Raw genomic sequence first — 26,429 nt, forward strand, 5'->3', positions numbered from 1 at the left:
TTTATTACAGATAATTAATTTAACTTATTTTTTTAATTTTTTTAAATTAGTTAACTAACTCTTATAATTAAAATAGGCAGCGTAAAATTTCAAATTATGACTTTTGAAGGTTCAACAAAATGGTCTTGGTCCAGACTGAAGAAATGTCAAAGCATGGAGAAAGTGACGGCTAGCCGTAGGCCCATGTCCATGCAAGCATCCATATTTTTCGTTCTTTGTTCTTTTTATTTAAAAGGATAAGTACTAATACGTCATCGAATCCACTGCCTCCGTATACGCACACTAATTTGGTTTTATATTCAAGTCATCCATTAAAAAAAATCCTAAATACTACCAGTCTTTAATATAATATTTTATTTAATTTTTATTTTGATTCTAAATATAAGATTTCAATTTATTTTATCTCTGATATTTGTATACTCCTCCGATCCTAAATGTAAGACCCTTATACACACTAGTATAAGGGTCTTATATTTAGGACCGAGGGAGTATTTTTTTCAAAGTAGTCCTTCTAATAATGGTAATTCTAATAAACACACTTGATTAGTAAGGATATTTTAGGAAAAACAACACCTATTTATTACAAATAATTAATTTAACTTATTTCCTTAATTTTCTCAAATTAATCAATTAGCTTTTATAATTAGGACCGGAGGTAATAGTTATTATCCAACGATGACATATTAGTTATTAATATAAAAAGCCGTTAACTAATTAGTTAAATTAGTTATTTATAATAAATAGGTATTTTTTTCCTAAAATATTCTTGTTTCAAATATATATTAGTTATAACTACTATTTAATGGAACATTTAACATGTGTAATTATTACAAAGATTATATTAAAAAAAATAGATAAATATAAGAGTCAAAATAGATTGGGTTTTTATATTTAATATTAAATTAAAAATTAAATTAACTCTTATAGTAAAAATTAGAAATAATATGTCGTAAATTATCATTAAACACCAATTTTAAAAGACGCCAATCTTGTTTCAAACAAGCTCTTGATTCATATGAAAGATAAGTCACTGATCATACATGGCAAGGCAGTCGTACATGGACTCGGCTTTTCTCCTTTACCTCTTTCCTCCGCCGCCTGTCCGCTGCCTAAGACGACGTCGTGTGCAGTGCAATAAAAGGCCAAATGAGTGAATGATTGGATCGGAGAGGAGGCGCAGAGTCGGAACTTGGAAGAAAGCTAGTTGTTCTAATAATAAATTAATATCCTCCTCGCATGCATTTTATAAAACCACAAAAAATTTGGCTTTTATTAAAAAAAATCGCAAAAAATAACAAATGCACTCTGCAATATTTTTTCCCATAACACTCAGTATTTTAAAGTAATTATTTGTACATTTAACACCTTAAAATATTTTTTCAGTAACAATATGTATCCTAAAATATATTTTTACAGCATCAGGAACTCTAAAATATATTTCTAAAAGCACCTAGTATCCTAAGTTTAGTGTTCTTATTGCTACCAAGAAAATATATTAGAAGTTTTTTTAGTTGTTTTCAGTATACTAAAGTAACTTTTGATGCATATAATATTTTAGAGTATTTTTTAGTAGCACCCATATCATAAAATAATTTTTGACACAATCTTGTCCTTAAAGTATTTTGTCAGTAGCAAATAAGCACATGAGCACATTAAACTTAGAATAGTGGGTCGTTCTAAAAATATATTTTAGAGTATTAGATGTCATAAAGACTTATTTTAGCATAAACTGTTATTAGGAAAATATTTTAGGACGTTGAATGTATAAATAATTACTTTATAATACTGAATGTTGTTAAAAAATGCTTTAGACTACTGAATGTTACTTATCTAAGTTATTTTACTCAATTAATTTATTTTTTTACTTTTTTAATGAAAGACAATTTTTGTGGTTTTATAAAATGTATATGGGGAGGATATCAATTTATTATTTTTTTGCCGAACAATTCATTATTGGAATACCTAGCTTTCTTCCAACTCAGCGCCTCCTCCGCCATTGAATCATTCACCCATTTGGTCCTTTATGGCACTGCGCACGACGTCGTCTTAGGCAGCGGACAGGCAGCGGAGGAGAGAGGCAAAGGAGAGAAGTCCAATTGGTCGTACATGGGGAACTCCGATGTATGTTTGGTTTCCCCAAAAAATGTTTTAAAAGTATTCTCAGACAAATTTTTTTCACACACTTATTTTTATATGTCATAAAATTATTTTTAAAATTATAATTTAATTTTTACTCAAATTTTTTAGTAACAAAATATTGATCCCTTTTATCTGCAATTTTGAGATGGGTAACAACTCTTCGTCCTACCTGACTCCAGGAATTAGGAACCGCGCCTACGCCTCCACGAGGCAAGCGAGCGCAAGCCGCGTACCACACTCCCCTCCTATTTCTCGCTCCCCACTTTTTTTTTTTGTGTGTAGAGAGAGAAGTTTTTCAATTTATTTAAATTTTTAGTATAAATATATCATTTTATCTTTTATTTATCGTGACAGTTATTACTCTCAATCTATTTTTCATATTTAATAACTTAATTAATATTTTTCACACAGATTGGTTAACAGCTTTTATTATATAAGCTTTTTCTCTCTCAATATGTTTTGTATGGAAATAAATAAATAGATACAAAAGAAAGTACTACTATTTTCCGTTTTCCATATAAAACTAATTAATTAATTTCAATAGATTAAAAAAATTAGTTAAATTAGTTGTTTATAATAAATATATGTTATTTTTTTAGAATGTTCTTACACACTTTCAAGAGAAAATCGTAAAAAAAAACTACTGAAATAAAAAAATTATAAATAGAAACTCATAATAATAATAGTATGAGTTTTGGCAGTAATTTTTATAAATAAATCTTTATGTGTAATCTTTTAATTTTCAAGATTTTTTTTAATAATTTTTTCTACTTTTAGCACTGCTACAAAAACTATTTTTAAGAAAATAAATTAAATTCAAATATTATATTTAAAACTAAATTGTAAGTCATGCAACCCATTCATTGGAACTGGATCACCAGCTTCTATCGACAGCACCCGCAGGCCAGCGTGCGCCATCGCTGTTCCACGTGTTGCGATGGCCATCCCCTTGCGAAGCCCACGAGCTGCCCGAGCTCTTCTTGTCTCCCCTCAATTATGAAGCCACCCCGTTCCATTATAATCCCCCTTTCAAGGCACCAGACAAACCAAATCCTGAACTCGCTTCCCCCACCGCCATCCTCCGGCCCTTTAACGTAATTTCACATCTCCCTCTTGGTTTTTCCTTTTCCCCTTGGTCTCATCCAGAATCATCTACTTTCACACGTCTGAAAGAAGCCAAGTGGTCTGGTCTCTTCAGGGAACAGCGCCGACTAGTGGGGATCATTGAAAGTCGAAAACTTTGAACACCCCACAACGAAACTACTTCCCGAGAAAATGAAATCAGTAGTACAGAACATTGGCCAGCGATTCAGTGGGAGAGATTCATCATGAATTAATGACTCAGTCAACTCGGAGACCCACCAGATAGAGACTAGGCGTGGCGGCGAAGAAGAAGAGCAAGAACAAGTCAGCTTCTGCCAACGCTGTTCCTGCTTGCTGGCCCGTGCCAATCTGTAACCCTCTTAAAGGCATTTTATACGTAGAGGTACAAAAGAAACAAACACTGATGTTTTTGACATCTTCGATAATCTTACGGTGGTGTGGATTTGAGGGTGTTGGGGAAGCTGGGATTCGGATAAGCCAACTGTTGCTACTGTTTCTTCTGTTTTCATCTTGAATAGTGGAATTCGTTTTTGGTGTCTGGTGTGGAGGAAGTGGGTTTTCTGTCAAAATCATTATTAGGTAGATGTGAAATCGGATTCGAAGGGCTTTTTTAATGTGTGGTTAGGGTTTTCATGCAGTGGAAGCAATACCCATGTGCTTGGTGTCTGATTTGTGCCGTACGGTTTGACATAAAATCGTATTTTGGATTTTCGGATTGTGTTCATTAGATTTTCGGGTCGGTTGTGGAGATCTGAATCTAGTACAGAAAAAAGTAAAGCTGTAAGTTGTTTTCTTTTGTTTACTTTTCTTTCTCTTTTGAGGGATTGAAGCTTGGTTTTGTCATGTTTATCTTTGTTTAATTCATAGAAGCATCCAGAAAAGAGAGTGTGAAGACAAAGGTCTTATCTTGTTCCTGTTCAGCACAGGCTCCATTTTTATCGGTGGTCTTCAAAAATGGCGAATCGGTGGTGGGCTGGTAACGTGGCAATGAGACCGAAAGATCCTTTGTCGTCTTCTCCATCACTTCATCTGAGAAACCCGGAAGATGATCATGGTGGGTTGAACCGGTTCGGTGCTGTACGAGTACAAGACTTTCTGGAAAACAATAATAACACCACTCCAACCAATAGCAGTAACAGCAACACTAACGCCAACACAAACACCACCTCGCAGAGCCAGAACGCCGACGACGGCGACAGCCGAGATAACGGCCGCGAAGCTGATGATCAGAACCCGGGTAGCCATGACGGCACGGAGCCGGGAAGCACTGGTCGGCGCCCTCGAGGACGCCCTGCTGGGTCGAAGAACAAGCCGAAGCCACCTGTGGTTGTGACAAAGGAGAGTCCTAATGCCCTCCGGAGCCACGTGTTGGAAATCTCCAGCGGCAGCGATGTTGCTGAGAGCCTCGCCACCTTCGCCAACCGGAGACACCGTGGGGTGTCAGTGCTCAGCGGAAGTGGCATCGTAACCAACGTCACTCTCCGGCAACCGGCAGCACCAGGTGGAGTCATCACACTAAATGGAAGGTTCGAGATTCTGTCTCTATCCGGCGCATTTTTGCCTGCCCCTTCGCCACCTGGGGCCACCGGGCTAACTGTGTATCTCGCCGGCGGCCAAGGGCAGGTTGTCGGTGGAGCTGTGGTGGGTTCACTGGTAGCGTCGGGTCCCGTGTTGGTAATTGCAGCCACATTCGCTAATGCCACTTATGAGAGATTGCCACTTGAGGATGAGCCATCCGGGGAAGAAGTTGAAGCGAAAACACAGCAACAATCAGCAGGAGTGAATTCAGCAACTTCTGGGCCTCCTCCTTCAGCATCTCAAGCTTTGAACGAACAAGTTTCGATGCCTATGTTCAGTAATTTGCCTCCTAATTTGCTACCAAACAATGATCAAATGCAACATGACGTGTTCTGGGGGAATCCTGCTCGCCATCCTCCTTCTTACTGAGATTAATCGAAGAAGTGGAAAATGAAAGAGGTGTTTGTTCTTTTTACTGATGACAAGTTTTTTTGTTCATTTGTTATGTTTATGAGAATCTCGAAAGATTGTGTTTTTTGTGTAGATCCCTCTTGTACTGGTTGTTGCTTCGTGTTTCCTCTAATCTGCCCTTATATTTTTGCGTGGAAGAGCTTCATTAGTGAAATGACTGAAATAGTAAAATGCTTCAGAAAGATGCAGGTATTGACGTTTATGGAAGGTAGGCAACCAGAATCGTTGAATCTGCTTGCTTTTTGCTTTTGCTAGTTTAGTAGCAAAAGCAGTAGTAGAGTTGCTGGAAAGTCATGTAGTGTTGGTGAGATCAAGCTAAAGTGTGTGAAAGATGGGATAGACTGTGGGCTGCTTTTAGAATTTTGAGTTGCTCAAGAAATTCCAAGTTCTTTGCACCTAAAACAAAAGGTGTAAATATAATGAAAGACTATCTTGTTTTGGACCCTTACCGCGTTTATGTAACGGGCCAACGAGAGAGGCGCCATGGACGTGCTCTTTGCACCTAAAACAAAAGGTGGAAAACGCCTATGGTACGGAATCAGTTTTAGTACTTATTTAACTTGTCAGATTTATATCTTTATATTTAATTTGAAGAGTTCATATTTAAAATTTTTAATTAATTATTTTTAAATAAAAAAATTATTTTCTGAAATGATGATAGTTAAAAGATTATTTTTATTTTAGATTTTATACAAATTAAAATAATTATTTTTAATAAATAAAAATAAAAAAGAAATTAAATCTGAATCATTTAAATGAAATATGAATGATTCTAATCTGGTGAATTTAGGATACTTGTTAAAATGATGAGTACTGAAACTGATTTTTTAATGGCCCACGCTTAAGTGGATAAAGCCAAACCCCTGTATAAAATCTTTTGTATTAAAAAAAAAGTGTAAAACTATTGTTCTCCTAGTTTCTTTTTTTTATGTGACTAGTTGATATTTGATGGCGCCATGGGGTCATTTTTTAGAATTCTTGGATTTAATTGCGAATATCTTTTGAACGTATTTTCTACATTCATACAGATAAACCTCCTTCTCAAGTGCTGGGAGCATCTTCTGCTAACCAACACTCGTTCTCATAGTTCTAGGTGGAGGCCGAAACGGGTGGGAGGAGTGATGGATTCAGAGTTGGCTGGCTTGGGCTGCTTTTGGGAAAAGGAATCTCAAAATTTTGTTTTTTTGTTTTTTTGTTTTTTGCTGCCAACCTGAAAACTGTGTAGTAGTCTCCTCTGATTTTTTGATGTTAAAGTCTTTACATAATTGAACTAAAGGGTTACTCGTTGTTTATTCATAAATTTAATTTTTGTGTATTTCATTCCATTTTTCTATTATGACCATATTGTGTTCATAAACCAGTGAGTTTTGGGGGAGTGTAAAAATGAGCTGCAAAATTAAATTTTATAATGAGACTCATTAAAATGTTCATCAGATATATAGGCGCGCCCCTATATGAATCTTAGTTTTGTTTTTTTCCAAGGGCTTTGTATTGTACTCCCTCCGTTCCTTATTATAAGAGACATTTGATACTTATGGTATGTTCCTATATATAAGAGACACTTAAAAGTTGTCTTTACTTTTTTGTGTTGATTTTCTATTTTACCCATATTTATTGTCTCCAACTCACACTCTCTCTTTCCTACTTCTCTTTCTTTTAATAATTTATCATTGTTCTCTCTCATGTTCTCTCTCCTTATTAATGAGGGCATTTTTGGAAAAAAAATTATACTTTTTACACATTGATTGTTCTTAACTAATTTTAACTGTTTTTTTTATCAACGTAATTCGGTTATTCGTCTCTTATAATAAGGAACGGAGGGAGTATCATTTTCTGGATCTGCTTACATTAATCACCGCGTTTTTATATTATTGACCAAAAATAGTATGTAGGAGGGGATTTACTTTAATTCAAAAAGCCAGATTCGGCAAGTGTCCTGTGACTCAGTTGTGTCCGTTGTGTACTGTCCTAACCGACATGCCAGGGACATGGGCCCCTGTGCTCGGCTTCTACTGCTTGTCTTCTTGCCGATGGGTGCCAGTGCGACTCAGATACCAGTAACATCTGGCGTTCATCCGCCGTTTTAATATAAAATTTATTTAATTAATTTGAGTAAATTTGAAAAAGGAGAATCCTAATCAAATTCACCTAAAATACCTAAATTTCAATTTAAACATACACTTTTAACAAATTTCTGAGTAGACCATGAGATCTAATTAGGGATTTCTGGATATTGTTAAATAATTAGAATATCCTTCTTTATTTTACCTCTTTCAAGTGATCCCTAATCTCTTATGATTATTTTTTAATACCAAACAAATGTATAAGTAATTTTACAATGTTTGTAATTTGTATATTAACTTACAAAAATAAAAATATTTTAAACAAACATTTTAAATTACAAATATAAGTAACATTTACATAGATATTTTCACTTCTTATAATTTAGGTTAGTTTTATTTAGGTAAAATTAATCTTTTACTCTTTTAACTTTTAACTCACTTATAACTCAGTTTCTTAACTATGACTCGGTGTGACTTGGTCCCTAAACTATTAACTTGATTATGATCCCAGTCTCTCACCTTTTCATCATTTTATATTATCATCCTTTTCATCTACAGCTCAACTTGAGTCATCCTACGTGACAATAATAAGTACTCTTTCGGTCCTTAATATAAGATCCATTTAACTAATTTGATTAGATTAAGGAAGTTAGGTAAGTTAATTAATTATAAGAAATGTGACACGTTTTTCCTAAAATACCATAATCATCTTTCTTAATACCACATCTTCCTCTTCTACTTGATTATGGTTGAAAGAGTATCCATAGGGGTAATTTAGAGAAAATTGACAAATATGAGAAATGGGTCTTATATTTAGAACCAAAACTAACTCAATAATTAGGTCCTATATTAAGGATCGGAGTAGTAATAAAAATGATTCCAAGTCAGCTCCATTTAACCGGTGAAGCGAGAATTGAAGACAAGAAGAAAAGGGGAAAAAAGAAAGAAGATTAAGCTGCATCTGAAGCTCGAACACGCAGAGGCATCTACTCCTCTATACTCTCAGATCAATTACGTGGAGATGAATGAAGCGGCCTCTCTCCATGTCTATAAATTTATCTACCTTTGATCCCAACGAGGCTTTCAATAAAGCTTTGCTGTTTATGTAAATGGCGGCAGCCATTTACTCTCATTCTTGCTCGGAATTGGTTATATATTCTATTCATGTTAGCAGCCATATACCCCATCCTTGTTTTCTAAATTGATTGTCAAGAAAATACAATCTGTTGATAATAAGTTGAATATCAGTTTGAATTCATGAATTGATTAATTTTCATGACCTTTTTTCATTGCTGGGCAAAAAGAGGGTAAGAGAAGTAGGCGAAGGAGATTAAAAAAATGAACTGTTCAAGAGAGATTTAACGTGTGTTAGGTAAAGATAATGGTGGAGGAGACCGCGGTGCTGAGAATAAGAGTGGGGAGAAGGAGGAGGTTCATCTACTGCAAGCGAAGGGAATGATGGATTGGATCTGAACCAGCCAATAGAGGAAGTGCGGCAAGTTTCTGCTGAGAAGAATGTTAAAAAAAACTCTTCAAAATTTGTTCATAAAATTGTTTTCTTTAGATGCTATTTATTTATCTGCGTGAATGAAATCAAAGCCCTCCTTGTACTGTGTAATTCAAATTCTTCTTCGTAGACTATAGTGGTTCGTTGCCTCTTCTTTCTTTTTCCCCTCTTCTCCGTGTTCTTCGGTTCTCTCTTCTCTTTGATTATGTGAAGCTGACTTGAAATAACTTATTACCTATTATTACCATGTAGGATGACCTAAGCTGAGTCATAGATGAGAAGGATGATAATATAAAATAATGAAAAAAATAAGAGACCGAGTCATAAACGAGTCTAAAGTTTAGGAATTGAGTCATACCGAGTCATAGTTGAAGTACTGAGTTCTAAGTGAGGTAAAAGTTAAAAGATTAAAAAATTAATTTTTCTTTTTATTTATTTAAGTAATGTTCGATCAAACCAAAAACTTAAATTATTACAAATTATTATTAAATATTTCTTATAATTAAAATATTTTAGAATCTTAAAACAAACATTTACCTAAAAATATATATATATAAGTTAGTTATATTATAATTTAAAATGTTTTATGAAAATATTTTGAACGTCTTAGTTATACCCCTCCAATTTTTACTATAGGTCCCTTTTTTTTCACTCTGTTTTGTATATACTCATCTGATTCTTCACATAACACCTATTTTTTATATTTTTCATTTTTTTAAAATGATCTCTATTAATATTCTCTCAATCATAATAAATAGTAGAGGGATTGGGGATATTAAAGAAGATGATTATGGTATTTTAGGAAAAATATGTCATATTTATTATAATTAACTAATTTACCTAACTTCTTTAATTTAATCAAATTAATTAAATAAGTATTACATGAAGAATCAGATGAGTGTATACAAAATAGAGTAAAAAAAAAAGGACCTGTCGGTTCAACCGAAAAACTGGTCAGTAGTCTGGTCTGGTTCATAGACTAAACCGACAACCGATTCGAACCGGATTGAATCAGTCAAACCAATGAAAACAGGTAAAACCAGTGTGAACCAGTAATGAACCAATTTGAATTATTATATTGTTATTTGTCTTATTTTTCTCATTCATTTCCTAATATATTAGTCATTATAGATTTAAATGAATTTTAATGATAATTTTGATATCAATGACTATTAATTTTAGTTATTAAGGAATCATAAAGATCAATATTCTTAAAATTATTGTACTTTATTATTGTTACAATTAAATTATTATTGTATTTCCTTATATTATTAGTGCTTATTAGTATTGTTATATTTTGTTATTTTCAATCAAACTATATTATTTTAATGTGATCGGTTTGATTCCAGATTGACCTTGATATGATCCATTGACCCTTAAACCACTATTTCAACCAGTTTAGTGTATAGTCTGATTTTTTATTCCTTCACACAAAATTTCAAACACTGAAAAATTATTTATATTTTTTGTCTAAATATTAGTAATAAGAGATGATGAACCGCCTCAGATGGATAAAATAATCAATTTTCATTTTTAATTAAAAAGGACCATTATGGTTATTTAACAATACTTAACAATCCCTAATTAGAACTCACGTCGTGGTTAGGAATTTATTAAAAGTTAGGCCTCAATTTGAATTTAAATATTTCAGCTAGATTTAATTAGGATTTTCCCATTTAAAAAATTCATTAAATTAATTATTTATTAAAAATATGCATGGGTGTATCTAAATTAACTTTTTTAATTATTTGTATTGAAACTATTTCCTAATGTAAACTTTCTTCACACATATATTTAATAACGATAATTTGAAAAAATTTATAAGTATGAAAATATAACAAATTGAAGTATTATGTTTAAGGCTAAATTTAATTTCTTAACTAGTTTTTATAGAATTTAGATCCTGTTTGGTACAAAACATTAAAAATAAGGGATAGAGACTAGGATTGTAATTGAAAAAAATCATTAAAAAAGTTTTTAGTATGAGTAATTACTTGTTATATGGGATTAGACAAACTTATGGAAGTAGGATTGGAGAATACCACTTCCCCCATAATATTCCTCAATCTCACATACATGAATTTGTCTAATCCCATGTAACAAGTAATTTCTTATGATAAATACTATTTTCTCAATCCCAATCTCAATCTTGATCTCAATCCCTTATTTTCAATACTCCGTACCAAACCATACCCTAAAGGTAGTTCAGTAGTATTTCTTACTATCTCCGGTCCTTAATATAAGAACTAGTTGACTAATTTGAATAGATCAAGAAAATTGGTTAAATTAGTTATTTGTAATAAATATATATTGTCTTTTCTAAAATATCTTTATTAATCATGTGTATTAGTTAGAACTATTATTATTATAAGAAGTGTTTTAGTTAGAAAATACTCCTCCAGTCCTTAATATAAAACCCATTTAACTAATTTGATTAGATTAAGGAAGGTAAGTAAGTTAGTTAATTATAAAAAATATTACACGTTTTCTTCTAAAATACCATAATCATCTTTCTTAATACCCCCCCTCTCTCTTCTACTTGATTATGGTTGGGGGAGTATCCATAGGGGTAATTTGGAAAAAATTGATAAATATGAGAAATGGATCTTATATCTAGGATCAAAACCAACTTAACAATTAAGTCCTATATCCAGGACCGGAGAAGTAGATAAATATGAGAAACAAAATAGATTAGGGTTTTATATTTAGATCCAAAATAAAAATTACACAAGTTCTCATATTAAGAATCGGAGGAGGTAGTATTAGTTTTGTTTGGAGAGTGACATGTAATACGTTCGAAGGAAAGAAATCGTTGGCGATTTTTTTTTATACTTATTTAAATACAAAAGTATTCTTGTTATTTGTTAACGTAATTGAATGTACGTAATAGGGCGTCAATTATGACATATATTAAAAAATTCATTTTGTTCTTTTGTTTTTCTTCGTGTGTGCAATACCCGCCCATGACTTCATCAAATATAGCGAAGTGAATAGGAGAGAAGCCACCAATTTTTTGCCCTGCCAAGCAGGTTATGGCAAAAAGAATTTTAAATTTTCAAAGTTATTTGATAGTAATTATAAAAAAATTATAATTTTTTTAGGTGGGTTATTTATCCACCACCTTTCTTCATGGAAAAGAGAATTTTCAGTTTTCATTTTATCCACCACGTTTACTTGTGAACATCACGTGGTGTCGACAAATAAAATGTTGTGACTTAAAACTTAAGAAATGTTTTAAGAAAGTTAGTTATGTCAAACTTGGGACCCCATAAGTCAATCCTACCAATTACCAAACAAAGCTCGATTGTTATCACAAACAAGATTCGAATATATCATCATAACTACCCCAATTACTACTAATTAGCATGGACGGCTGTCATTATCCTCATTAAAGTCTTCCTCATAGTGTTTAAATACCGTTTCGGTTCAATTATAACATATCCCACTGGACATATCCTATCTAATTTTCTCCTCTTTCTGACCAAATATGTCCAGAGTTTCTTATGTTTCTTACTCCACTTTTAAAACATTCCTTTATATGCCAGGATTAAGTTGATAAAATTTTCTAATTTTTCTCTTATTAAAATTTTCTTCTCTACATTTACCAATTCTCATATCTGTCCCTTCTATCTCTCTTTTCAATGCTAATTAAGCAAGAATAAAATTAAAAAATAGACATTAAAAATTTAATTAATGACTTACATTTAAGATCAAAACTTTTCCTTACAAGTAATTTATATTTAGGACCGGAATTGTGTAATACAAGTTTTAATTTTTGCGTCTCGTGTTTTATTTAGAAGTTGATCATTCGACTAAAACTTAAAAAAGTTTACGACTTTCATTAATTGAAGAAAACAATATGCCAACTGGAATAATTTGTACCGGGTGTTTAAAAAATTAAGAGCGTTGCTATTGCTTACAGATATGGTTTTGGATAAAATAGGTACGATTTTGAAGTCACTTTAGTTTTATTTGGGTGGCCCTAAAATAATATTCTGAATAAATCATAATTATAATACCAATATATTATATTTAAATATGGATCAATTTCAAGAACAAAATTCGATGTTATTCATAAACTTATACTTACTCTGATAATATTTATAAGATCTTATCTATAGTATAAATAGGATCGGAGGTGGTATGTTATTAGCAAAAACGCAATGAAGGGGTTGTGCTAAGAAGAAATGGAGCGCATGTGAGCTCAAATTCACGTGGGGCTACGAAAAACATGATAGAGCACAATTTTGTCCTTAATTAATATTGGACCTTTTTTTTTTAACACTTTTGGATTAACGTTACCTCGAAAAAGAAACTATCGGAGGCACAAATATTTACGGAATAAAATTACCCTTCTAACTCATACTACCCTTTTTAACTCTTGTTATCATAATTTGTAAATTTACCATTTTGGTTCTAATTGGAAGTTATTTCTAAAAAAAGGTTTTCATTTTAAATATAAGTCTTAGAATATCAGTTACTTGTAATATATTTAATATTTATTTTTAAAATTTTATGTTTATTGAGTTCTCATTGGAAATAAGGAAAAATAAAGAAATATAAGAATGATTTGTAAATATAAAAAAGGAGAGAAAAAACTTTAATAAAAATAAAATTAAAATTTTTTGTCAATTTAATATATTTTTAATATATGAAAATGTTTTTTCAGATAGCTTATACTTCCTCCGGTCCTATTTATGAGCTTCAAATTTGAAAAGTGTGTGGCCTATTTTATAAGATTTAATTTAGCTTTGTCTTGACATTTAATACATTTTTTAATGTTACCATTAATTACTTTTCTCTTATTATATTTTTCCACACATTCTCTTTTTTTAAAAAAAATTTATTATAAGGATATATTTAAAAATAAAAATTTATTTCTGACTTATGTATTATTTTTAATTAATTTTAAGTAATTATTTAATTATTTAAAGTTTATAATAAGTTCCGGACAAAGGGTGAAGGATCGGATTGTTACAGGGATGTGCAAGTCGTGCCTTCAAGCCTTCCAAATTCATTGCATCTCAGTGTTTTATGTTTGACCTGCGTCACGTTAAAGGCACTCATTTATTAAACAATTAGTGCGAGTCACATTTTACATCTCGTTCTCACTAAAAGATTAAGTAATACTACCTCTAATGTTTAATGTAAAAGCTGCATATTTAGAAATTCATAAATATTAAAAAAAATTAGTTAAACTAGTTATTTTTAATAAATATGTGTTATCTTTTTTAAAATATTTTTATTAGTCACGTGCATTAGAATAAAAGCATTTAAACATATACAATAATCATGAAACTACTTTAAAAAATAATAAATACAAAAGACAAAGTAAATTAAAATAGTATATTTAGTACCAAATTAAATTTCCAATTAATTTTTAATTATATGTAGAATTGGAGGTAGTACTTCCCTCCTTTCCAAAAAAAAAAAATACAAGTGAATCCAATACTATGATATTATTTTTTAGATGTATTTAACATATTAATCTTATTTATGATACATAAAACAACCTTATTTTTTTAACATATTTAACATTCTAATCCTATTTATAGTTTATTTAGTATTTTAAAAATTAAGATACTAGATGTAATTGAAAAAATAATAACTTCTCTATTTTTATTTAATTATCCTCGTAGTGAACAAAGACAATAAAATCTGTGTGCTCCTTTCTCTCCTTTCTCAAAGGGGCACATATGTCACAAGATTTTTAGGATAAGATGAATGTTTTTTTTTTTAACCTTTTATTGTAAGTTATATTTTGTACTTGTTTAAAAACTTAATTCACTGTGTTTTATTTTTACTCAAATTGATTATTCTCTTGCATGTTTTTTTTTAATTGATTCTATCATCTATTTTACGATTCATTCTCTTCATCACGGATCCCCTTCAATAAGAATTCACTTGATAAAAAATTACTTTTATATTTTGCACTGGCAAGCAAGGATTATATTTTTTTAGTGTTATCCTCCATTTATGCCTCCATATAAAAAAGCATTAAAAAAAAGATAATTGTGTCTTAAAATTTTAAACAGAATATATATATTTAAAAATAAATAAAAAATTAAATAAATGATAATGGGAAAATTAAAAAAACCTGAAATTAGCATCTCCCAATTTAAACACTTAAGAGTTAAAAATGACAGAGGAAAAAATAGTGCTTGATATGGTATTTTGCAATATAGTTAAATGACTAAAATGTCATTGTACTATATTTGAAAAAAAAAACTATCAAACTACTAGTACATTTCTTATCATTCATTGTTTAATATTTATTATTGTCAGTTTACAACTTGTTACTCCTCCGTCCTTAATATAAGACCCTTTAATTAATTTGTTTAGATTAAGGAAGTTAGGTAAGTTAGTTAATTATAAGAAATGTGATTCATTTTTCCTAAAACACCATAATCATCTTTCTTAATACCCCCTCTCCATCTTCTACTTAATTATGGTTGGGGGAGTATCCATATGGGTAATTAGAGAAATTGATAAATATGAGAAATGGGTCTTATATTTAGACCAAAACCAACTCAACAATTGGGTTATATATTAAGGACCGGAGTAGTAATAAATAACTTGTGATTGTCAATACATTTCTTATGACTTGCTATTTAATATTTTTCATTATCAGTTCAGAATTTATTAATAAACTTTTTGATATAAAAGTATTTTAGTTATTTAATTATATTTGTAAAATATCATATTAGACGCCACTTTTTTTCCTGTTATTTTCAGCTTTTAGATACACAATTTAAAATACTACCTCCTGTCCTTAATATAATATCTTATTTGACTTTTATTTTAGTTCTAAAAATAAGACGCTAATCTACTTTGTCTCTCATAATGGTCTATTTTTTTCTAAGGTAATCTTTCTAATAATGATAATCCTAACCAATATATATTGGTTAGCAATGATATTTTAGAAAAGATAACATATATTTATTACAAATAATTAACTTAATTTATTTTTTTAATATTATCAAATTAATCAACTAATTATTATAATTATGATCGGAGGTAATATTGCATTTTCAGCATTCATTGTTTGTCATTTCCCCATAAATAAATAAGGAGTAATTATTATTTTTTTAATTAAAGGAAAAAAAATTCAGCCGCAAGAAGAGAAGCAAGAAAAGATAATGATGACGAAGGAGCATGGGGGGCTGCAGTCTGCGACCAAACGATCGTCTGTCCGCCACACAACAGCTTACCCTTTATCTCTTTTTGATGCGGCTGCTTTCCTGTTTCTCTCATTTCATATTTTTTTCACATTATAAATGATTGATTTTGTATCTATAAAGTATAAAAATAAATTATATTAAAGAATTATTATATCATACTTCTTTTTGAAACATTACGGAAAGAAAAAGCTCTTAGTGTTGGCCTATTTTAGGATAAGTTATTGCAGTATCTGAGAAAAAATATAAAAGGAAGAGGAATTATTTCATTCAACTATATGCACTACGTTATTAATAGAATATGACGATTAATTAATCATACGCCCTTTAAACTTCATCTATTTGATTGATAAATTTTTACTTTAAATCACATATAACACTAAATTTTTATAAGAGCTAGTTGATTAATTTGAGTAGATTAAGAAAATTAGTTAATTTAGTTATTTATAATAAATAAGTGTTGTCTTTTTTAAAATATCCTCATTAGTTAAGTATATTGATTAGAAGTACCATGATTACAAAAATTATATAAAAAATAGATAAATATGAGAGTCAAAATGGATTGAAATCTTATAGTTATGACCAAAATAAAACTTAAACGAGCTTTTATATTAAAAACTTAAGGTAATTTTTTTAAAATTTGAATGCACTAAAAAACCCAACAAAACAATTAATACATGCTAGGAAAATTGTTCTTTTACCAAATTAGGAAAAATGATACTTTGGGATTTTATAAGAAAAATAATGATAATTAAGGAATGTTTTCATTTGAATGCTCATGATTTCTAGTTAGGCTTTTGTTATTCTTGATTTAATTTGTTGTCATTTCTATCAACCATCTTATCTTATAATTCATTAATATAGATGGTACGGTCTTATAATTAGTCTTTTATGGTCCCCTGTTACTACTCATATCATTATACTCTTCCGGTTCTAAATATAAGACTCTTATACACTGTAAGGATCTTATATTTAAAACCGGAAAAATAGTATGCATGGTAATTTATTAATAATTTTAGTCGACAATAAAAACTTGTGTTGTTGGTTTGATTAGAAAATTAATATACTCTCTCCCCACCATAATATATAAACTAGTTAAAGGTTAAATTTGCTCCCAACTATAAAGTTTTAATTTACTTTGTTTTTTATATTTATAAGTTTTTTTAAAATTAATTTGATTAACTTATAAACTCATATATAATCTAATGTTATGAAATAATTAATTGATTTATTTAGTTTCCTTAATGAGTTTACTCAGATTAATTAAGCAACTGTTATCTTAAGCGAAGTGATAATGGTATATTTGATAATTTTAACGATTTGTAACACAATGAGTGGTTTTATCATAAAAGTAGTGTGATTGATGAGTATAAATTTTACAATGTATGATAGGAATATAAATAAGTACTTGTCTAAAATATTTCACTTTTTCTACATATATTCTTTAAATTATACTATTCTGGTCTTTAATTTAAAACCTAATTGTAAAATTGATGTTGATTTTATGTAAGGTATATTTTACATGTTTATAATTTTTTTCTCTTCAAATTAACTATATTGATATTTCCTCAATAACAATCAAGTTAAAAAAGAAGGGAGTGAATTAATGAATATGATATTTTAGAAAAAAACATATTATATTAACTAATGAGCAAACATTTTTAACCTATCTATATTAGTTAATTAGATTTTATATCAAGAGAGGAATGTAATTTTAATCGAAACTGGTCCGCCCAAGGTCCAGCCTTTCACCGAACCAAGTATCTCTCATTGCATAGTCGGTTATGAGAACGCTGCCGCAACACTGCCGCAGTGCCGTTAAAGAAATACGTATGCTTCCATCATCGCAGAGACTGGGGACTGTGCTATTATTGTCATAGACGAGACATCGGATATAGAGTGTAGTGGGTTGGAAGAGCTCCGAAATGTCTAGTCACTACTCACTAACAAAACTCTTATGACATACTTCGAATGTACTAATTTTTTTCAAAAAATTAATCCAATCACTTTTAATAATTTTGGGGACAAAAAGCATGTGACTTCACGCTCTAGCTCTTGTTCTTATATACAAGGATAACCGCGAGCCAAAAGGATTGACCTTAAATTAGTGCAAATTTTTTTATTGTTCATATGTGTCTCTATCATTATTATTATCTTGTGAAGGACTAGTACATCTTTATTGACTAGTTCAAATTTTGTCCCAGTAGGAATTCATTGCACTAAAGTTCATTTGGGAGCAGGGAGCAGCCATCCGCTTCCAATACCCCGCTGGACAATATTGTCTACATAAGTCAGCAGCAAGACAAACAAAACAAACTTGTCCACCGCCAACTCCAAGTCACGGAGGTCGAAAGGTAATTTCGCATTTCAATTATATTTTCGTTTTTGTGATGGTGTACCATACTCTATATGCAGTGCAGGTTGGTCAAAACGATAATAATCCTACTTTGAACGAAGCAGAGTGGCCTCTGGAGCAGCAGCCCCATCAAGTAGAGGGATGGATCTGTCAAACATGAAAAGTCGAAAACATTGAACACGGCACAAAGCTAAAAACTGCTTCCCGAGGAAAACCGAAATGTTAGAGAACGATTCGTTAGGGAGAATCATCACAAAATCGTACATTTAACCTTCCTGGTTCAGTTCCTCGGACGCCCAGATAGAGAAAGACACTGGCTTGGAGGTGAGGTCGACCACAACAAACACTGGGGGACCCCAGCCAGCCTCCTTCTATACGGTTCGAATCTGCTGAACCGTACCAATCTCAGAGAGACCGTTTTAGAGGCATACAGAGGTACGAAAGCATAAACTTCCGTTTTTTAACCCCTTCGAAAAGATTACTCAAGTGTTTATCGGAGAGTTTTCGGCCTGCTGGGTTTGCTGATAACCGACCTGCAAGGACGGTTTTGCTCAGTTTGATTTTGGATCTTGGAATTTACTTTTAGTGTTTTGTGTCGGAAGTGGGTTTCGCGTCTTAGTCATAATTAGGTGAATGTGACACCGGATTCGACGGGATTTTATATGTGGTTAGGGTTTTCATGTGCCGCAAGAAAAAACCCATGTGGTTGATGTCCTTAATTTATGCGGTGAGGTTTGATAGAGAGAAAGAGGTTTGGGTGTTAGATTGTGTTTATTAGATTTTGGGGTTGGACTGTAGAGAGATCTGAATCTAGGAAACGAATTTAGAACTTTCAGTGTTCTTTTCTTCTTCTGGAAGGGTATTGAAGCTTGGTTTCGTAGCGTGTTGTCATTTTCCAACTCAAAGAAGCATCGAGAAAATAGAGAGAGAAGAAAGGTGTTATCTTGTTACTTGTCGTAGGCTTCATTTGATCGGTGGCGGTCAAAAATGGCGAATCGGTGGTGGGCTGGGAACGTGGCAATGAGACCTAAAGATCCCTTGTTGTCATCTCCATCACTTCAGCTGAGAAACCCAGAAGATGACCATGGTGGGTTGAGTCGACTCGGGCCAAGACGAGAGCAAGACTTTCTGGAGAACACCAATAACAACACTACTCCAACCAATAGCAGCAATAGCAACACAAACGCCAACACAAACACAACTTCCCAGAGCCTGAACATCGACGAAGACGAGAGCCGACACAACGGTCGCGAAGCAGATGATCAAAACCCTGGCAGCCATGACACCGCCGAGCCGGGAAGCAGCGGCCGACGTCCACGAGGCCGCCCGCCTGGGTCGAAGAACAAGCCGAAGGCACCCGTGGTCGTAACAAAGGAGAGTCCTAATGCCTTCCGGAGCCACGTGTTGGAAATCTCCAGCGGCAGCGATGTTGCTGAGAGCCTCTCCACCTTCGCGAACCGGAGGCACCGTGGTGTGTCAGTCCTCAGCGGAAGTGGCATTGTGACCAACGTCACACTCCGGCATCCGGCGGCGCCAGGTGGGGTTATCACACTAAATGGAAGGTTCGAGATTCTGTCTTTATCCGGCGCATTTTTGCCTGCCCCCTCGCCTCCTGGGGCGACCGGGCTAACTGTGTATCTCTCCGGCGGCCAAGGGCAGGTTGTTGGTGGAAATGTGGTGGGTGCATTGGTCGCATCAGGTCCTGTATTGGTGATAGCAGCCACCTTCGCTAATGCCACTTATGAGAGGTTGCCACTTGAGGATGAACCATCTGGGGAAGATGTTGAAGCCAAAACAACACAGCACCATTCAGGTGTACATTCAGGAACTTCTGGGCCTTCATCAGCATCTCAGACTTTGAATGAACAAGTCTCAATGCCTATGTTCACTAACTTGCCCCCAAATTTGCTTCCAAATAATGATCAAATGCCACATGATGTGTTCTGGGGGCCTCCTGCTCGCCAACCTCCTTACTGATGAGAGAGACGAGTTAAAAAAGAAAATGGTACGTACTGATGACTTATAATGCATTATGTTCAAACGGTTTCTTGTAAAAGCACAGTATAGTAGCTAGCAAAGTTAGGAATTTTGTGGTCATTTTGCTTTGTTGTTTCTGAAAATCTTGGGAGATGTTGTTTTCCTGTTATATTTCGGACTCTTCTGTACCAGTTGTTTCTTTCGTTCGCTTCCTTCTAATCTGCTCTTTTTCTTCTTCTCACTAGAGCTTCATTAATTTATGATTGTGTTGCAAGTGTTAAAAATGTCCGGTAATGAGGATTGAATCTACATAAATATATGCAGTCATTTATAGTAAGCACAATTATTCAGCAAGTTTATGATGAATCTGCGGTGTCTGAGAGGTCATATATATATATATATATATTTATATGATGGGCATGAATGGTAGCTATTCTGTGTGCTTCTTTCTTCAGAAACCTTGTGCGCTTATCTTAGGGTATTAGTGTAATGTAAGGAGCCAACGCGAGCTAGTGCACCAAATTGTGGACGTGTACATTGCACCAAACAAGCGAAGTGATTTTAGGCGGATTAGATGAATTACTCGAGAATTTGTGCAAGTTTTTATTCATTTGGTGCTATTCTGGCTATGTATAAATATAGCATGTCGTGTCGTGCCAAATTTGGTCTCTATAGTGGTCTAGTGGATGCCTTGTGTATTGCTAAATGATTTTGACCTTTAGTTTGCATTGTATCGTGCTGAAGCTTGAACGTTGAAACCATTATAGCCGCCACATCTTATCAGTTTCCTAGTGCAAGAGCAATAGGTTCTGATAATGGGCACACTACACAGTCTTGGCCATTTGGGGTCCTATTTCTTCTACTAGGCATAGGCGAAATTCGATTTTGCTACTAGCTAGGTTTTCCAATGAACACGTGGAAACAAGTTCGTTCTTTTATGAAAACATACAATATGCTGCTGTTGATACGTGAGTGTTTGTTTGGAATCATTTATACAAGCATTTAATGAGCACTTTTTATGTAAATGAAAACAAAACTATCATCGGATACTTCCGTAAATGATGTTTGATAAGTTGTTTTTCAAGACTCTTAATGGTAATTCCAAACGAGTCTGATCTTTCTTGGTCACTAGAGTGATTAAATACGATTCATTCGACTCGAGGTTTTCTCCTTTTACTTTGTTAGCTTCTTCGTTTTGCTCAACACAAATTCGTGTCCCTTCCCATGATTCTATCGTTCTTCAGTCGAAGCTTTGTCTCCACTGGGAAAATTGGATACGAAGCAATTCGTGCAAAGAGCTTTTCTGTGTTGTGAGCTGAAGATTAATAGAGGTGTCCATTTGTATGCCGGTGTCTATCGCACGATAACATCCCTTTTATTTATTTGTCAACGGATCTTGGTCTGTTCTGTTTGGATTACATTTTTTTTCATTTAAATCAAATTATTATATACAAACACAAATACCCATGCCATTGACAGAGTTGGATATGTATACCTTGTCTGTTTACGAAGGAAATGGAAGGGGGTGGGGGAAAGATTTCAATGAACTCAAATTTAAAAAAAAAAAAAAATAGTGTCACAAGATTCTCATTAATTTTTATTAAAATTTCAAAACCTAATTTCTTAATTTTTTAAATCAAGCTTACTAAAATTTATTTTCTTCTCCCTTATTTTCCATTTCCCTTGTATTAATCATGGGCTACTTTTCCTCCATTTTTGCTTATACTAAACATAGGCTAAGGTTCGATTGGTAGAGTTCTTCATACTTTTTTGAGTGGTCACCTCTTCTCAATGAGTATATTTTCTGAGAAGTCATGCTTGAGGATTGAAGAAGATTTTGTATATGTGAGTGTTTTTGCTTAACGTTTTTGTTTTAAAAAAATTTCAATCAAGTTAAAGAATATTTTTTAATTAAATATATTTTATGTTAAATATATAAATAACTAATCATCAATCAAGAGTCAAAATACTTGCTAATGGCATGTTTGGAAAAATAATAATGAAAAATCAGAGAAATAGTATTTAACTATTTTAGGTTTATTCGGTAAGTTACATTTTTATTAATAAAGATTGGTGAAAATCCAATTGCAAATAGTCTCACGTTCTAAATGTAAGGTGGATTAGAGAATTTTGGTCTTGCTAAATATAAGGTGCATTAAGGTCTAAATCTAATTACTAAATCATAAGAATGTCTCTTTAAAAAGGTATCATAATTTTTTTATATATTAAATACAAATTAACTATTTTTTTTTTACAAAAATTAACTTTTTTTCTTTTAAATTTCATGCGTATTTGGTTCCGAGAGGGAGTAGAACCTCGACGGATTATGACAGTATGATGAGGTTGGGACCGACTTGTACTTGGGTTTTGGCACGTCGCTGTCTTCTTGTTGACCGAATGACTGGATAGTAAACAATAAGGGTTGATTTCTAAAGACATTTGTTTATTTATTTTTATACTGACTTCTGTTTACTTGCAAGTATTATCCATAATCATCTACTATTAATTAACACTGTTCATGAAAACAAAATATATGCTGATATTTTCTTTTCTATCATTTTAAATTTAATTTAACCATCAAAATGTTTTCAGTCTAAGTTGGCGTGATTGGTCATGACAATATATTTTTTGCACGATACTTATGAGTTACTACTTCTGGCGGGGCCGCCGAGTTAAATGAGCTGGTCCGGTACGGTCGAAAATTTAAAATGTCTCATTTTGTCAGGTCCACAATTAAGACACGTTTGTGTTTGTGATAGCTTATAAGTAATTTTTTAATTGTGATTTACGAAGTACAAAGTAAATATGTGAGAAAAATTTTGTTTCGGTTTATGTGAAATGTGTTTATAAGTATTTTAATCGTGCTGGCAAACATGATTGTAAGATGATGGGGTCAAAGCCTAGCCTGTTAAAAAAAACAATTTTTTTGATATTTTTCACATTTTTATCAATAAAATAAAAATAAAGTAATGAAATTACTAATAAAAGGTATAAATATGAAAAAAAATTCACTCATAAACACAAAACATTATCATATATAAACATCCATCATCTAAGAACATCTAAAACATCCATCAACAAGACAATAATATCCAAAAGTTTTATCAACAATATAAATGTACAATAGACAAACACTATTATCAATTTTTTGAAATTTTGTTATTACTATAATCAATCGCTTGTTTTTATGAATATGTTCTTTTTTAGTAGCAAAAATATCTCTTTCTTCTTCATAAAAATTTTATATTTAAATTTTACAGTCTAGCTATTGTTTTATTTTAGTTTGACATGTATTATTGTTAAAACTTATAAATTTCTAATTCAAATTATAGAAGCACAAGTTATATGAGTATAAAAATACTCTCTTATTAAATATATATATGTAATTTAAAAGTACCAATACATATAATATAAATCAAATCATTATTAAAGTCTAAATCAACCCATTTTTTTTCAAAAAATTAATTAAATGAATTATTGTCCAAAACCAAATAAATCAAACCATTTTATGAAATTTAATTTCAAAATGATAATAATAACTGAATATTTAAAATATCATTAATAATGTAAAAAATAATATTAGCATTATATAAATTTTTTTTAAGAATTATAAAAGAGCATAAACAGGATGGTCTGTTTAAACTCTAGGCCCTTCAAGACCAGCCCTTTCAAGCTTGTTTCTCATTTGAAGGAGAAACTTTTAACCCCAGCTTTCACAATTTTTGAATATAAACTGGTCAGCCCAATAAGTTCGACTTGTTTTCCCGACTCTATGAAATACCACTTCCTATTCTAAATATAAACTTCACTCTGTAGTGCAAATTTAAGAGTAGAGGTAGTATACGTACTAGGAACAAGAGGCAGTGTGTGCATATATAGGGAGAATTATCAAAAGGTTTCAAGAAAGAAATATAATTATCAAAAAATCTCAATAAACCTATGGTAATTTATAGTTTAGAACTTGTCATTGCTTAATTTTCATTTGTCAATGGACTTTAAAGTAATTAAATTCCTTCTTCGGGACCGAATTATAATTCTCCCTTATATATTGTTGCCTTAGTAGTTTTTTTTTAATTAAAAAACTGTATGAGTAGGAATTTGATATTCTCTTTCTTGATATTTTTCTCTCATTTCCTATTACTGAAGATAGCTTGACATGGAGATATCAATTTGGGAGAATTACAATCAAGTCTTATAAGAAAAAAAATTACAAAATAAGTCATGAAGGTTGTCATTCTCTACATTATAAGCTGCTCAGATTGTTATTGAGACTTTTTAGTAATTATTTCTTTTTTGTTGGAATTGATTGTAATTCTCCCTATCAATTTCGAGTACCAATTTAATTTTTTAATTCATACTTTGTAAATAAAAATTACTCTTAAAAAAACTTATGGTTAGAAAATAATATTTATTTTAAATTTTATGCACATCAAAATATTAAACTTTTAAAAAATAAAAATATATATTAAATTTGGACTGCTCAATTTTGAGGTGGACAGTTCAAAATTTTATATTCTTCACAGGAATGAAAGGCACGCAAACTAAATTCATGCATATATGTTAACCCATTTGATTATTGTTAATTGTCAACAAGTATACTATTAATCATATAAATAAATTGATTTATCTATAAAATTTTATGCAATATACACAATAAGTTAGATGCAGGTCAGTTCAGAATGTTGTGAATTTGTGATGGGAATGAAAATGGAATCCCCGGCCATAGTATCTTGAACACGAAAATATAAAAAATCGATACTTTAAAACTATTGAAAGTAAAAGGAGGAAAATGTAATTACACCTTAATGATCATCTTAAGTAAGATACAATGACGAGGATAGAATAACTACTCCCTCCGTTATGAATCAAATGCAAGAAACAATTTAGGAAGAATCTTTAATATCGAGTGTTTTAAAAAATAAACTACGATATTTAATATAAAAATTAGTTTAACTTTTATTTTAGTTTTAAATATAACTCAAATTCATTTTGTCTTTTAAATTTATTTATTTTTTTCAAACCAACCCTTATAGTAATGGTTGTTTAAGCTAATATATCTAATTAGTAAAAATATTTTAAGAAAGACAACACTAATTTATAATATTTTTAATATACTTGAATTAGTCAATAAACTCTTATATTAAGGACCGAAGGTAACACTAATTAAGAGTCTTGCAACTCAATGACAGAAAACATTTTTTAGAGTATTTTTAAGCGTAATTTATGCGTTCGAATTCTTCATAGAGAGCATAATGCGTGAGTTATAAAAAAGAAATAATTAAGAAAAATAATGGACCGTGGGCTGGAAAAAAAAAGTACGAGAAATAATGGGGAGTTTTATGAAAAGTTACACTACTATCTTGTAACAAAAGAAAAAAAAGTTACACTACTATCATCTTTTAAATAAATAAATACTAGACTTCATTTTCTCATGGAGAGTAAACATTGATGGTGGCTTTGTTTAATAGGACAATTACAATTAAGTCCTAAAAAAATTATTAAAAGATCCCAATAATAATCTGAAACTGAATGGTAACTTTTAAAACTTGTTTTGTAATTTTTTTTTCTCTCGGAACCTAACCTAATTGTAATTCTGTCTTGTTTAATACTCCCAATACATCCAAACGTACACAAAGGCTCAAGGTCAACGAAAAAAGGAAAACACGTACAAAAGGTTGAAATATTACGCGCAAAAAAAAGCGAGGATGCCACTGGGCAAGCTGCTTGGTCTGCGTTTCACTTCAAATAAAGAATCTGATTCAGATAAAAAGTGAGGAGCAAGAATCTTTGGTCTCCTCATTTGGCGTTATGTTTAAAATGACTTGCAACGTAAGCTGCGTTTAATATAACTTTTATAATTTATACGTATTAATTTTTTGACCAGAATTTTAATATATTAATTAATAATCAATTAGTAGAAACAATGAAATAATTTGTCGTAATAATTATTAATAATAGAAATACTTGTATTGCAAAATCCATTTTTTTTCTACTTAATTTTTTAAAATTACCCCCCAGAAGATACGTAGTTAATTAAGATAAACAAATCTTCCTTCGGTCAAAATAATAATATTATTATTAATAATAATGATAGGTTTCAGTCCATGCCGCGCTCT

At 31.5% G+C, this 26,429-nt stretch overlaps 2 protein-coding genes across 11 annotated transcripts; both read left to right on the top strand.

Annotated features, from left to right (window-relative positions):
- Positions 1 to 3,172: 3,172 nt before the first annotated feature.
- Positions 3,173 to 6,563, top strand: LOC114732963 (AT-hook motif nuclear-localized protein 15). 10 transcript variants are annotated; one of them, XM_028920366.1, is made up of 2 exons: positions 3,173 to 3,625; positions 3,869 to 5,676. In XM_028920366.1, the coding sequence occupies exon 2, from the start codon at positions 4,198 to 4,200 to the stop codon at positions 5,188 to 5,190; it is 993 nt and encodes a 330-aa protein (XP_028776199.1). In that variant the 5' UTR covers positions 3,173 to 3,625; positions 3,869 to 4,197; the 3' UTR covers positions 5,191 to 5,676. The 10 variants fall into 10 exon arrangements, with proteins under 10 accessions (XP_028776199.1, XP_028776198.1, XP_028776207.1 ...); XM_028920365.1 differs by having other exon boundaries at positions 3,882 to 5,676; XM_028920374.1 differs by having other exon boundaries at positions 4,170 to 5,676.
- An 11,832-nt stretch (positions 6,564 to 18,395) lies between these two features.
- On the top strand, positions 18,396 to 20,650 carry LOC114732965 (AT-hook motif nuclear-localized protein 15-like). The gene is made up of 2 exons (XM_028920375.1): positions 18,396 to 18,771; positions 19,195 to 20,650. Exon 2 carries the CDS (start codon positions 19,324 to 19,326, stop codon positions 20,311 to 20,313), a length of 990 nt encoding a protein of 329 aa, XP_028776208.1. The 5' UTR covers positions 18,396 to 18,771; positions 19,195 to 19,323; the 3' UTR covers positions 20,314 to 20,650.
- The last annotated feature ends 5,779 nt before the right edge of the window (positions 20,651 to 26,429 follow it).

Source organism: Neltuma alba, unplaced genomic scaffold (genome assembly GCF_004799145.2).
Source record: "Neltuma alba isolate B1F8T4 unplaced genomic scaffold, ASM479914v2 tig00012957_pilon, whole genome shotgun sequence".
NCBI classification, from domain to species: Eukaryota; Viridiplantae; Streptophyta; class Magnoliopsida; order Fabales; family Fabaceae; genus Neltuma; species Neltuma alba.

What these genes read in the sequence shown, in the direction of transcription:
- LOC114732963 (XM_028920366.1), top strand. Translation starts at nt 4,198, where the DNA reads ATGGCGAATCGGTGGTGGGCTGGTAACGTGGCAATGAGACCGAAAGAT.
- LOC114732965 (XM_028920375.1), top strand. Translation starts at nt 19,324, where the DNA reads ATGGCGAATCGGTGGTGGGCTGGGAACGTGGCAATGAGACCTAAAGAT.